This window comes from Fistularia commersonii, chromosome 4 (genome assembly GCF_037954325.1).
Source record: "Fistularia commersonii isolate RoL2024-O1a breed Wild chromosome 4, RoL_Fcom_v1.0, whole genome shotgun sequence".
NCBI lineage: Eukaryota > Metazoa > Chordata > Actinopteri > Syngnathiformes > Fistulariidae > Fistularia > Fistularia commersonii.
Window position 1 is genome coordinate 17695411 of NC_141287.1, and position 13290 is coordinate 17708700.

The window sequence follows — 13290 nt, forward strand, 5'->3', positions numbered from 1 at the left end:
CCGTGTCTATCAACAAAACCTTTTCTGTTTTTAATTAGAGCGAGGAAAGCTGCATATCCAGAGCACCTCTGTCAAATAAAAAGACTTCACTATGACTGCAGCGCTGTTGACAATGGCAATCAAAGATAACATTAATTGAATGTCCTTTTTCTGCACATTTGTCGTTTTACATCAGCATGTGTGTACGCTGATGCACAATAAAGGGAACGTGCACATCTTTTTTATAGTCAATTAATATATTTTCTAGCGCTTTCCCCAAACCGCTTCGCTACAGTAGCATTCTCGAAATGGGTCTTTATGTGATAGATGTATGTTTGTGAGTTTGAATTTAATGAACGCTGTATTTCAGTTGGAGTCACGTGGAATATGTGGGTTTGATTCTGGAGGAAGGTTGAATGTAAAATCACAAATGGCATTTATTCCTGGTTTTTTTTTTGTTTTTTTGGTCAATTTTGTGTCACAGGCGTCGCCCAAGTGCTCAACAGGCTTGATGGCAAACCATTCGATGACGCAGACCAGCGACTCTTTGAGGTAGTACTTGTATTACTTTGAGGTTTTGATAAAGTATAGTAGATTAGATTCGGTGTGTGAGAAAGCGACGGATTTGACCTTTTTTTGCATTCTTCTAGGCGTTTGTAATATTTTGCGGACTGGGCATCAACAACACCATTATGTACGACCAAGTGAAGAAATCCTGGGCAAAGCAGTCCGTGGCTTTGGACGTAAGAGCACCGCCTCTTATTTCAGTTCCACCCTTCTGTGCAGAAATGAAAACATGCACATTGGCGAAATAACATTGCTTTGTCAACCCAAAAGTCACTTAGGATCGCTTCACTGCTCCCGCCCTCCGCTCCGGTTTCATGTCATCATACCTCTAGGCTTATTTTGTTTTGGTTTGTCTTTCTCTTCAGATCATTTTTTTTCCCCCATGTTTTTTTATCTTTTATATCAATTTCTCTCTCAGGATGACATATGCTCTGTATTGAAATACAGATGTCAAAAGAAGCCACAGATGCTGCATGGCTATTTAGGAAAAAAAAAAAAAAAAAACGTCCACTGACTCTCCCCCTGGTCTTCATGTTTAGCTCCTCTTTTATTCTCATTTTTCCACTAGCACGTGCATATGGAAAAAAAAAAAAGTGCTGATCTCGACTTGTAGATAACCTCCCCACAAAGGTTTTATTGAAAATTAATGAGAGGCAGGGATATACAATCCTTCATCCGCCCCACAGTATGTGGCCTTTCAGCACTATTCAGCCGTTACTGTACATCCTAAGATTACAATGGGGAGCTTCCGCTTGCATTATGGTCAGTTCGCACCTTTCTGCTTCAAGAAGGGAAAAAGAAGAGAACAGAGAAATGAAGCATTTTTAGGGAAAGCCTATGAACAAACTAATGTGTAGATGCATTGCTCCTGGCAGCGCTGAATAAACATGAGCGTTTATGATCAAATAAGCAACTGCAGTTTTTCTGCAAGGTATTTCTCTCAGGAAATGCAGGGTACATGGCGACGGATTCGGGGTTGACACAGATGTTCTTGTCGAGCAATCTCGACACGAGCGTTGACTTCCCTAACCGGGGAGATGCTCTCGGTCGAGATGCTCGAGACTGGCGTTCAGGTATTTTCAGACACATCTGTCTGTTCTCGGGGAGCCTTAACTGTGTATTTTAATGATTTGAGAAATACCACACATGAAACGGATCTCATTATTTTTCAGGTTCTTTCTTACCATGCCACTTGCTCCAAGACTGAAGTTGACAAATTCAAGGTAACTGACACTTTGCAATTACCGTCATTACATATTTCTCCGCATTTTTTTTTTCTTTTTTTCCCCCCTCTCTTGGATTTACATCAGTCGACTGAATATTCCCAAACTAGAATACAGTGCTGAACTTAAAAGTCCAGAATGAAAACATTTCATCATTTCAATGGAAGTCAAAATGAAAGCGCCGACATAGTCTTCAATTCAATTGCCGTGAAAGGTTTTTCCACTCACAGTGTTGTAAATTCTGAATGAAAAAATGAAATGGAAAATTGATGGAAGACGGTAACAGCTAATTACCGTTGTTTACAAAAGTGTCTGATATCTATTTCAGAATGCATTTGATTTTTCCTCCGGGCCTTTTAATTAAGATATCCTAAATGACAATCTCTTATTTGCTATAATGGATTAGAAAAGAAAAATCTATGTCATCAGAGGGGATTATTGACAGTCTGCCTTCTTGACTTCCTTTTCCAGTTCCTGTGAAGAACTGTGCAGGCATGCGTCATAAATATGAGAGAATTCCCCAAAGTAAATATACTAATTGCGGTATTTGGAATGGATTACCACAATCAATTGATAATACCTCTCTATGTATTATTTATAAAGATGAAAAATGAAAAAAATCTACATTTTTAATTGGCGTGACATTTGTGAAACATAAATATGACCTATTTTTTTTCCCTGCACTTTCATGTGAAGGATTTTCCCATGTGACCATTACTGCAAAGTAGGAACCCCGCTTTTCAGCGTGCCTGTGTGATCTTTCAGCCCCCACATTCAGCTCTGTGCTCTGCTTTCTGCACCCCCAACCACCCACCCACCCCATCCTCGCCAAACACCCCCACCCCCTTCCATAACTGCTCTACTTACGGTGCCTTATGGAGGAGTGCGCTTGACTGGGATTCCACCGGAGTGAAAACAAACGAAATTCCGTAACCGGGAGATTTGAATTTCAAACGGCTGAGGGGGGAGGGGGGGGGGGATACCTGCTGAACTGACCGGGAAACATTTGTGAGGTAGAGTTGTGACTCCGGCGAGGGCGAGAAAAGATAAAACGCTCGTCGTACTCGATCTATAACGGCGAACGCTCGGAGAACTTTGATTTATCGGAACGAGATGCAGATTCAGCAGCAATAAATGGTCATGCTTAAAGCCAGGAGGGATATATCTGCTCAGACAGTCGCTGTGCTCATTAAACCATGCTGAGGACAAAGGACATGACACATCAGTATGAATATGCTTAATTGGAATCATTTATGTGAATTGTTTTTGTTTGAATAACGGCGGAAAAATGGCTGTTGATAATTACCACCGAACAACTAGTTTTGTCACCGAGTAAACAACAGTGGAACGCTTTAGCGGTGCTCCCTCATTAATTTTAACCCTCTCTGAATGAGCCCTCGGAGTGTGATGATTGTCTGACCTCTCCATCCTCCTCGGCTCGCCGAACTCATGTTCTCTTTCTCCGTCTCTGTGTTTTGGTTTTTTTATTTCTCCCACCGCGATGTATAACAGGCCGCTAACATCCCCCTGGTGTGCGAGCTGGGCATCGATAAGCTCTCCTTCGATGACTTCTCCCTGGATGTCGACGCCATGATAACGGCGGCTCTCAGGATGTTCATAGAGTTGGGGATGGTGCCCAAATTCAAGATCGACTATGAGGTGCAACTCGTGTAATCTTCTTTTCCTGCCCGGAATGCTCTCTTTCTCGGTAGCCTACACCCAATGCGTCCTCTTAAAGCCGACCGCCGATCACATGTTCCTTTCTCTCTCTTCCCTCTGTCCGTCCAGACTCTGTGCAGATGGCTTCTGACTGTTAGAAAAAACTACCGTATGGTTCTCTACCACAACTGGAGGCACGCCTTCAACGTCTGCCAATGCATGTTCGCCATGCTGACGGTAAATATCCAGAGGGATGCAAATCACGTGTGCTGAATGAAAGTCCATTGAAAGGTTTTATCTGCTACGGCCTCAATGGAGGAAATTGACATCACCATATTCACGCTCGATTGTTTCGATATTGAAATTTATCAAAAGATCAAGACGTACGACGCGGATGTATGACCGTTCGCTGATGTTTTGCTGGCTCTCGTTCAAATTGTGTTTCTCGCAGCCTCACAGGTGAATTTGTTGTCATTATTTAAACAGACTCTCATTAAATCTTCAAATAAATTAGCTTTTTAAAGGTGACCTGAATTTTCCCCAATTTCACCCGACTGTGAAATTGGCTACTGAAAGAGTTTATCAACATCAACGAAGTTCAGAATTATGAGACCACAAAAGCAGAATAAGCGGAGTCTGGTTGTAACATTGTAATAACACAGTAACATATACAGTAAGATGGTGTTTCCATGATGCAAAATCACATCTAGTTGATATTCTAAGTGAATCAGCGTTTTGCCAAGCCTCTAGTCAAGCCTTTCCTAAAATCAGAGAAACGTGACCACCAAGAGTTGAATTAGCCTACAGCTGTGAGGAGGAGGAAAACCACCAAGAGGGGATAGCAAATTAGATTTCCTTCTTTCTTCTTCGTCGACTTAATCATATCCGCCGCAGTGTGTCCAGTGACATGTGCGAACACGTGTGAATGAAACACAGACAGTTGTGTGTTTTCTCTGCTCAATGGCAAACATAAAAACTGTTCATTCTGTGATGAAAAGGACACATATTAGTATTCATTTAGAGAGAATTACAAGGGGATTACTACATTTTGACTCTGAGGCCGTTTAATTGAGCACAAAACGAAGGCAAGATGTCAAATATGAATGGATCGTCGGCACGGGACATGAAAGAGGAGTGTGTAAGCCGTTGAGGGGTCCCTGTCCGCCCCCTGACACGTGTTTTAATGAGCAGGCTGGAAGCATCGCTATCCAAGCTGCAATCCAAGCAATGACCTATAGTGACACGCTCAGCACACGGCCCCCAGAACCCGTTCATCCAAGTCATAAATCCGCGTGTGTGTCTGCGTTACCGCGGTCCCAGTGGCATTTTACGAAGACGCCGTGTTTGAGGATCAAGCTGCTGTTCTGGCGTTGCATTTCTGTTCTCCAACAGCACTTCTCATTGCATCATAAAAAGAGCGCATAAAAAAAATAAATGTTGACGCGGTTCACAAAAGTGTTTGTTTTTCTCACTGGCCTCGTCTTTCTCTGTGCCAATCAGACGGCAGGCTTCCAGGAGACGCTGACAGAAGTGGAGATCTTAGCTCTCATCGTTGGCTGTGTGTGTCATGACTTAGACCACCGAGGCACAAACAACGCTTTTCAGGCAAAGTACGAATTCATCTTCTTCTGTCTGTTTCTTGCACGCTCTCTGTTGTCTCACACACACACACAGTCCGTCCTAAGCGCGGTTTATAGTATGTTTTCCTACCTGCAGTTGTCTGTAACAGATCAGCAAGAGTCAAGTGGCAAGTTGTATAAGGCTTATATAAGTTTCTGTTTAATGAAGAGACTGTAAACACTGCCGATTCTGAGCACATTCAGAGTGGGATGCTTAGCTGTTACCACGTCGAGGTCCTTGTCCTGCCCTTTCCAAGGTTGTTACAGCATATAGAATATGAATCCAATGTGGTAAGAGGAAGCAAATCATATTATCATTATTATTATTGTTATTTTTGCTGTTGTCATTGTTATTATTAATGACCATTATCATTAGCATCATCATTAATCTTATTATTGTTGTTGTAAATGTTTGGATGTTGGTGATCAATGACGTTTTGACCATCGTCCTCCGCTTGCCGCTTTACCGATATCATTCTCAGTATTTGCGTATCATCTGACAAACACGATCGATCACCGATTAAGCACTGGGTTGTTTAGGTTGGTGCCCTTTGACCTCCGGGGCCCCTTCAACTCGCCTGACATGGACAGTTCATATTTTCTTATCCGGCGTAAATGAAGTTACAGAGTGTGTTGTTATCGGTCAGTCGGGAAAACAAAGTTAAATAAAAGTATGTATATATTAATCATCTTGTTTTGTAATGTGTGTAAGGCGAGATATGAATGTGTACTAAGGGGCCTCATCCATTCATAAGACTATGACTGTTTGTTATTTTGACATGCATTTTATGGATTGGCTGTTGACTTGGCAGCTGAGGATTTATATGGGGGGTAATAAATGGCCAGTACAGTCGTCTGATAGATGAATTGGGGAAAAAAATGGCTATATTATTCATTTGTGGTACGAAAGAATACCGATGTCTCCTAGGAGAGCCAGGTTGAAATCCACATCTAGATTTTGAATCAGACAGTGATTTCAGAATTACAGCGACTTCAGTGTCAAATCATTAAAAAGCTTGTAACCGGAATTAAGAAATTATTTGTGAATTTAAAGCGCAAATAAGTAACTGTGCTTCTTTTGCATTCTGAATTGGACTACCTTTTGTTTTCTTCAGGAAACAGCTGTGCATATAACAAAGGATCTCCTATACCTAGGCAGGTATCTTGGAAAAAAAACACAATCGAATATCAAGAATGTGTTTCCTCCATATTACCCAGCCTTATTATATCTTACTGCATTTTTAATGATGCTCTATTCACTTTGTGGAAACACTCATTAAGAAGTCAGGTGTTTAAAGAACAGCGCGCTCTATGACGGATCTGTAGGAGCACAAACAAACCCAAAAATAAACAACGAAACATACGGAGGTTGGTGTTTTCAGCAAAGCAACAGATGATGGTCACATTCCACGCTGAAGAGGCGAATTTTAACCGCTGCTTTATGAGGGATTACATCACTATGTTTTGCTCGGCACAAGTCGAAGGCTCACAGTGTCCTCCCTGTGTGTGTGTGTGTGTGTGTGTCAGGACGGGATCAGCCCTTGCTCTGCTCTATGGGACCTCCGCCACGCTGGAGCATCACCACTTCAACCACGCCGTCATGATCCTGCAAAGCGAGGTGCGCCGAGTTTCAATCGTGCTCTGTTGCAATTAACCAGATGTTGCGCAGATGCTAATGGCGGCACGCTACCCGTCTGCAACATTTCTGATACACTCCGATCTCATTCGCGTTCCCCGTTTTGCAGCTTGGAAGCTGCCGTCGGACTTGTCGGTAGGCGTCTCTCTTCGCAGCTGTCGGACAAATCGCAAAGATATTTTCGAGGGACATCCGTGATTCCCCGCAGGATCAACTTAAATGATTTTAGTGGCCTCCTGACCTTTCTCGTGCTGCTAAAATTAGGTCAATATTTTACCTTGACCGGCACTTCGGTGAATAAGTAAATTACACCCCGCCCGTTTCTTACCTCTTCTCCGTCTTTTACCACAGAGACCGGATTTCTCTTGAAAACAGTGAAAGGGGCCGACACTAATTGAACTTGAAGGCGAACATGTGGCGCCTCAGCGACTGTAGTATGTGAAAGAGTAAACAAATATCTCACGCTGCCCTCAAATCAATGTAATTACAGAAGGGATAAATTTGGTGGTAATTGGTTGAGAGAGACATTTTGCCAGGTGACTGGGTTTGTGTGAACTTGTAATTAAAGACATTTTGAGGGAGCAGCTGTGTGGAGGCTCAGTGGGGTCGCTTCCAGTGGCTTCATTATCACGGCGCTGACAACACAGTAAGCTGACAAATGTTTGCTCGGAATATCATAATGGTTTCTCTTGATACAGGGGTTGAACTGCCCCTGTCCCATTAGCATATAAATGAATAGTGTGGCTAATTCAAGGAGAAGAGAGAAAGCTCACGAGCCGGTCCGCCAGGCCCGCGTGAACCATTAATTAAAACGTAAACTTTTAAACGTCAGACGCCGCTTTTGTATCTCTCTGTTTACTTTTATCGCCCCTGACTTTGTGTTTCGCCGCCCGCCTCGTCTCCTCACGAACGTCTTTGATATTACATTGTTCGGTCTTTTGCAGAAACACGCAGGCTGATCCCGCGGCTGTTTTATAGAGTCTTCAAAGAAAAACAAAGGATTCAATTAGGAATAGTCTCATAATGGCCCATTTTAGCTACAGTTTCCACATCATCCTTCTTGCGACTCTGGCCGTTCAGCCCTTCGGAGGTGGTTCCCGGGGAGGTGAACGGGAGGCCAGTGTGTGATGCGAGACAGGATGAACAGGGGATGCCTTCCTCTCGCTCGTGCACATTATTTAATATTGCAAGTTGTATAACCATAACACCGGCTGCCTTTCTGTCTAACCACATTAGATGAAAAGCAAAAAAATAACAACTCCAAATTTACTCAGTGACTTGTTTCCGGATAATAACAACACAAGTGTTTTCTTTTTAATGATAAGCATATTGGCCACTCCAGGCCTGTTGGCATAATGTGCCCAGACTTGACAGCTGCAGATTTTACAACTTTTATATGTACCACATGTCTACTGTGGGAGCATTGGGCGAAACCGCGGCAAGAGGGTATTTGCAGAGGGATAAGGAAGGGATACTTGATCATTTGCATGCAAATAACACAATAGTCTAACTTAAACCGAAAAGTAGTTGTTCAGGTTTTTAGTAAAAATTGTGCCTTCTTCACAACCACGAGCAGCTGATATAATTTATTTGTCAGAAGTAATTGATAAGTGATGTTGAAAAACATAGCAAGTTAATTGTTGACCAATTTACTGATAGTAATAATAATAATAATAATGATAATGATAATGATGATAATAATAATAATAATAATAATAATAATAATAATAATAATAATATATCATTATTATTGTTACATAATTATTATATATAATAGATAACACAATAAACGATACAGGGAATGAATGAATGATAAATTACAATGTCTGTATCATTTATTGTATTATCTATTATATATAATAATTGTACAACAATAATAATGATAATAATAATAATAATATATTATTATTATTATAGTTGTTATATGATTATCATATGTAATGGATAATGCAATAAATGATACAGACAATTAATAAACGATGAATTACAATGCATGTAAGGGATTTAACTTGAAAAAAGAAGGGAAATTAGTTGGGGTGGTGAAATGAAAAAAAAAACAACTTTTCTGTCATCATCAAGCTACAGATTTGTGAAATATGATTGGAAAAATTATGAGATAAAGCTGGAAGAAGTCACACCCTTCACATAATTTGGGATATTTATACCGCTTCAATTGTGAATTTTGTGACGTTTTTTTTCTTGTAGATCTGAAGCTCTACATCTCATAAAGATTTAATGTGCATCTTGCATAATTGTGAATTTATAATCTCGCACGATTTTGCATTTCTTCAGTTTACCTGCAATGACCCTTGTAAAACCCAACCCAGCAGATGAATACTTTACACCAGGCTACTAGCTAATACTTCTGAAAAAATAATATTGCATTTCAGCCTTCTTTCTGATACACCATGAATTCACGTGATTGTGGAGGAGGTTCTGTTTTCACCTGTGCTCTTGCACGTCACAGTGTGGATTTCTCTGTTTAAGATCAAATGTGAACAGTATTTTCAACCTATTTCTAGATGCGCCTTTCAGGGAGGTTTAAATATTCTGAGAATCATACATCAATACTAGGGATATATTAAGAAATTCTTTAAAATTAGCTTTTTCGAAGGCTGAATATTCAAAGCTTGAATGATGTAGAACTGAACAGATGCCCTATTTCCATCACTCGGGCTGGGTTTTTATTTGTTTATCGACCAACGCTGCGCCATATGTCCAAAATCCAGTTATCTTTGATAAGCTGGAACCATAATAACTTAATGGTCAAGCTTTTACTGAAGTACATCTTGATAAAGGGAGATCTATGTTCAAGGCAATACGGACGTTTTCCTAAAGTAAATAAACCCCCCGCCCTTTTGCACAAATATAATCGGTAATTTATCCAGGGACTTATTCCTACTTTTATTACAGCCTCGCTGTCTGTTAAGAAAGTGCCCTTTTTTGCTTTTCTTTTTTTCTCAAAAGTATGATTTATGTTATCTCTCTATGCGTCTCCGCAGGGTCATAATATCTTCTCTAACCTGTCGTCCACGGAATACAGCGACCTCATGCAGCTGCTGAAGCAGTCCATTCTGGCCACGGACCTCACGCTTTACTTTGAGTATGACAAACGCCAACATCATTCAGACAGAGAATCTCCAGAGGGTGCAGTGTGCTCCCAGTGTGTGTTACTGACAGTAACACACACTGACCGCCTTTTGTCTCCTGATACTTTTCTGCACTGGGGTTGTCAAGCTTCTTTTTTTGGACACATTGCCACCTTGTGGATTTGATGTAACTTGCACGCGCCCATACAGATGTGTCCTGTTTGCCCACAGAAACAGAAGCACATTCTTTGAACTGGTTAGCAAAGGAGAATACAACTGGAATGTGAAAGCTCACAGAGACATGTGCAGGTGAAAACCGCGTGCCGATCACTTACAATTTAAGCTGATTTTAGAAAAAAGAAAAAAAAGAAAAAATTGGACGTTTTCTTTCTCTCGTCAGATCCATGATGATGACAGCCTGCGATCTCGGTGCCGTCACTAAACCGTGGGAAATATCCCGCAAGGTGAGAAACCAAAGGAGATAAAATGAAATATCTAAAAATGCATTTTTTAAACAACACGTCTGTCCATGGTCCCAGGTTGCAGAGTTGGTGACCAGCGAGTTCTTCGAGCAGGGAGACAGAGAAAGATCGGAGCTGAAGCTCACGCCCTCTGTGAGTACATCCTCTCACCTCCCGTCTCTGCAGTCTCAGCCGCTCGGTAGGGAAACACGAGAGGTCGTGTCTTTTAGCGTGAGAAAAATGAGATGTCAGCTTGGCTGCCGCGCTTACTGGCTGCGGCAGCCAGAATAAACCACAGACGGTGTAACAATTGTTCAGTCCTCCCACACCTGACTCAAAGCAAATATGGAACTTTCTATTCATTCGGCCGATTTGTTGGTTTGTCGGTTCTGTTGGGTCACTTGTTTCCACTCGCAGTTTTTTAACTCTCTGATTTAAACTTTTAAAAAAAGGAAGCTGCCGTTGACTTTCAGAAGATTCTTGAAGCCTCACCTTACGTCGTTGATGTAATCAAAGTAACGTCCAATGAGTTGCCACCTCTGGCCTTTCCGATGGATCTCCGCCAGGTCCCACCGTCCCGACCAACTTTGAGTCTGCGTTGACAAAGCAGCGATCACCTTAATTCATCTGAATCCAAATACACGCACGTGAACCTCACATCTGTCGATCCGCTGACCTTTTCAGATGACCCCGATACGGACCTTATCCGGGATATCAAACTCTTGGGTTCATTTGCCGACTCCAGTATGTCTGTTGATGTTCTCAGTCATCAAGGTCATAGTGATTCTTGTCGAAAGCTTCGTGTCGTGGCAACTGGAATTGAACTTCTTCACCCCTCATCTGAGAGTCTTCTTACTCTTAGAGTCGGACATCCCATCATACCCTGAAGAATCTATTCCATCGAGATAGAGATCGAGATTCGGTGATGGGGACGAGGGAGCGTGAATTATGCCGTGGAAATCAGGTCCACTGTGAGAGAGAGAGATTAAAACTGGTCTTGATGGAGATATTAAGTTGATGTAGATGTTTTAGTTTCTAAGGCTCTACAACAAAAGACTGCGGTTTGATTGAGGAGAGACATTTCCATTTTTTAAAGAAAAGAAAAGAAAAAGCCCACCGTGTGTAATTAACTGTTCACTAATCATGCCGGGCCACATTGCCTCTTCTATGAAAGAAGCAATGCGGTACCCTCAGGTCTGCTCCTTGTGTCGAACCTGCTCGACTCGGTGTGTGTGTGTGGGTGTTTGAAATTAAATATTAACTTCTAAGTCACAGCCCGGTAACTATCTCTGAAACGCAGCCTCTGTGGAGTCTCTTAAATTCGCGCCGCAGAAGGTGCAGCGGAAATACGCCAGCCCGGGAGTCGAACCTTCAGCCCCGGTGACCCTCCTTGGAGCGGAGCGAACGCAGCAGAAAAATCAAAGGAGGCTCGGTTTTGTGTTTCAGGCCATCTTTGATCGAAACCGGAAGGACGAGTTGCCGGGGCTTCAGCTGGAGTGGATCGATGGAATCTGCGCGCCGCTTTACGAGGTAACACTTCATCTCATAGACTTGAAGGCAATGAAATTTTCCACCGCTCAGATTTCTTTTGCAGCTGCATATTCAGTAAGACGGCGGACTTTTGCTGCAGGCGAATGTCTCTCGACCGCTAGCGGTCCTTTTAGAGCACATGTGTCAGACTCAAGGTCTGTGAATCTTTTTCTAACATACAATTACAATTAGAATTGTCTGCAAGTATATTGTGGGTGCCACCATAATACTACAAGTCCCACAATGCACCGCTGGTTTCTCTTGCTACTACAGGATTTTATATTTCTTTGAAGGATTTTTGGGGGGGGCGTTGTGGGGGGAGTTGCAGATAAATGCAACTAAATTTATTTTTTTAATTTTTTTGTATAATTTATTTGATGATTTAAGTTGTTTTATAGTATAAAACAACATTAATAATAATATATATTTTTTTATTTGTTTATTTGGTTGGGACAGTGCATGTTAATGAGCACACATGAGACATGCATGTAAATACACCACTCCGGATTGTAGCCATGGGCTAATTTGCATCCGTTGTTCCACAGTTGGGCTCACAAAAACACTCTCATTCAACCCGACCTATTGTACATGTTTTTTAGTGGTGGGGGAAACCGAAGTACCTGGAGGAAACCTACGCAGACACGGGGAGAACATGCAAACTCCACACAGAAAGGCCCCGTCTGATTTTTAAACATCGGCATTAGGGAAAAGACAAGAAGCAGAGCCGGAGGTAGCAGAGATGAAGATGTTGAGGTTCTCTTTGGGAGTGGCGCAGATGGAGGGGATCAGGAATGAGTCCATCAGTGTCAGATGTTTCTGAGATAGAGTTTGAGATGGTTTAGACGTGTACAGAAGAGGGATAGTGAATATATTGGTAGAAGGACGCTGAGGTTGGAACTGCCTGGCAGGGGGCCTGGAGGAAAACCCAGAGAAGATGGATGGAGGGAGAGAGGACATGAAGTCAGTTGGATTGACAGAAGAGGATTGATTTGCTGTGACGACCCTTGAAGGGAGCGACCGAAAGGAAAAGAAGGCAGGCCGTAACTTATAGGTTTAGTTAGTTCCAGGTTCGATATGTGCAATAAGGTCATTTCATTAAGTTTTCAATAAACATTGAACCAGTCCGGCCCTTGGCTTGTACTATTTTTTAAAAATGTCGGCCCCCTGCGTATTTGAGTTTGACACGTGTGCTTTAGAGGCGATTTTGCTCGCAGAGGGAGCATCTGATCTCTTTGTTCAGATAAAGGCCTCGCTTTGGAGGAGCCAATGACAGCTGGGCTTTGAGTTGAGCGTGAATGGGGGAATCTGCGTTCTGTCCTCGCCCGCGTGCCCGTTTCCTCAGTGACGTCAAGCGAGGCCACTTACCCCCCTCCTGTCACCGGCGGCGGCGGCTGTGTGGGAGGAAGCAGAGGTGTACGGAGGAGATCAGGGGCTGTTAAACGATGAGGCGTATTGCAGGCAAATTTATGAAAGGAAGCGCGTCAGACGGATTAGAAGTTGTGAAAGGACGTCAAGGACAGAACGGTT

General features: G+C 42.4%; 1 protein-coding gene across 1 annotated transcript in view; it reads left to right on the forward strand.

Moving 5' to 3' along the window:
* pde11a (phosphodiesterase 11a) overlaps positions 1–13290 on the forward strand; it is a 35119-nt gene that overhangs the window by 18086 nt on the left and 3743 nt on the right. Inside the window, exons 8-19 of the mRNA XM_086145695.1 lie at positions 464–531; positions 630–722; positions 1719–1769; positions 3282–3428; positions 3558–3665; positions 4929–5038; positions 6575–6665; positions 9686–9786; positions 10004–10081; positions 10173–10236; positions 10312–10386; positions 11680–11763. Coding sequence (XP_086001821.1) covers positions 464–531; positions 630–722; positions 1719–1769; positions 3282–3428; positions 3558–3665; positions 4929–5038; positions 6575–6665; positions 9686–9786; positions 10004–10081; positions 10173–10236; positions 10312–10386; positions 11680–11763 — 1070 coding nt within the window. The remainder of the gene's footprint in view (positions 1–463; positions 532–629; positions 723–1718; positions 1770–3281; positions 3429–3557; positions 3666–4928; positions 5039–6574; positions 6666–9685; positions 9787–10003; positions 10082–10172; positions 10237–10311; positions 10387–11679; positions 11764–13290) is intronic.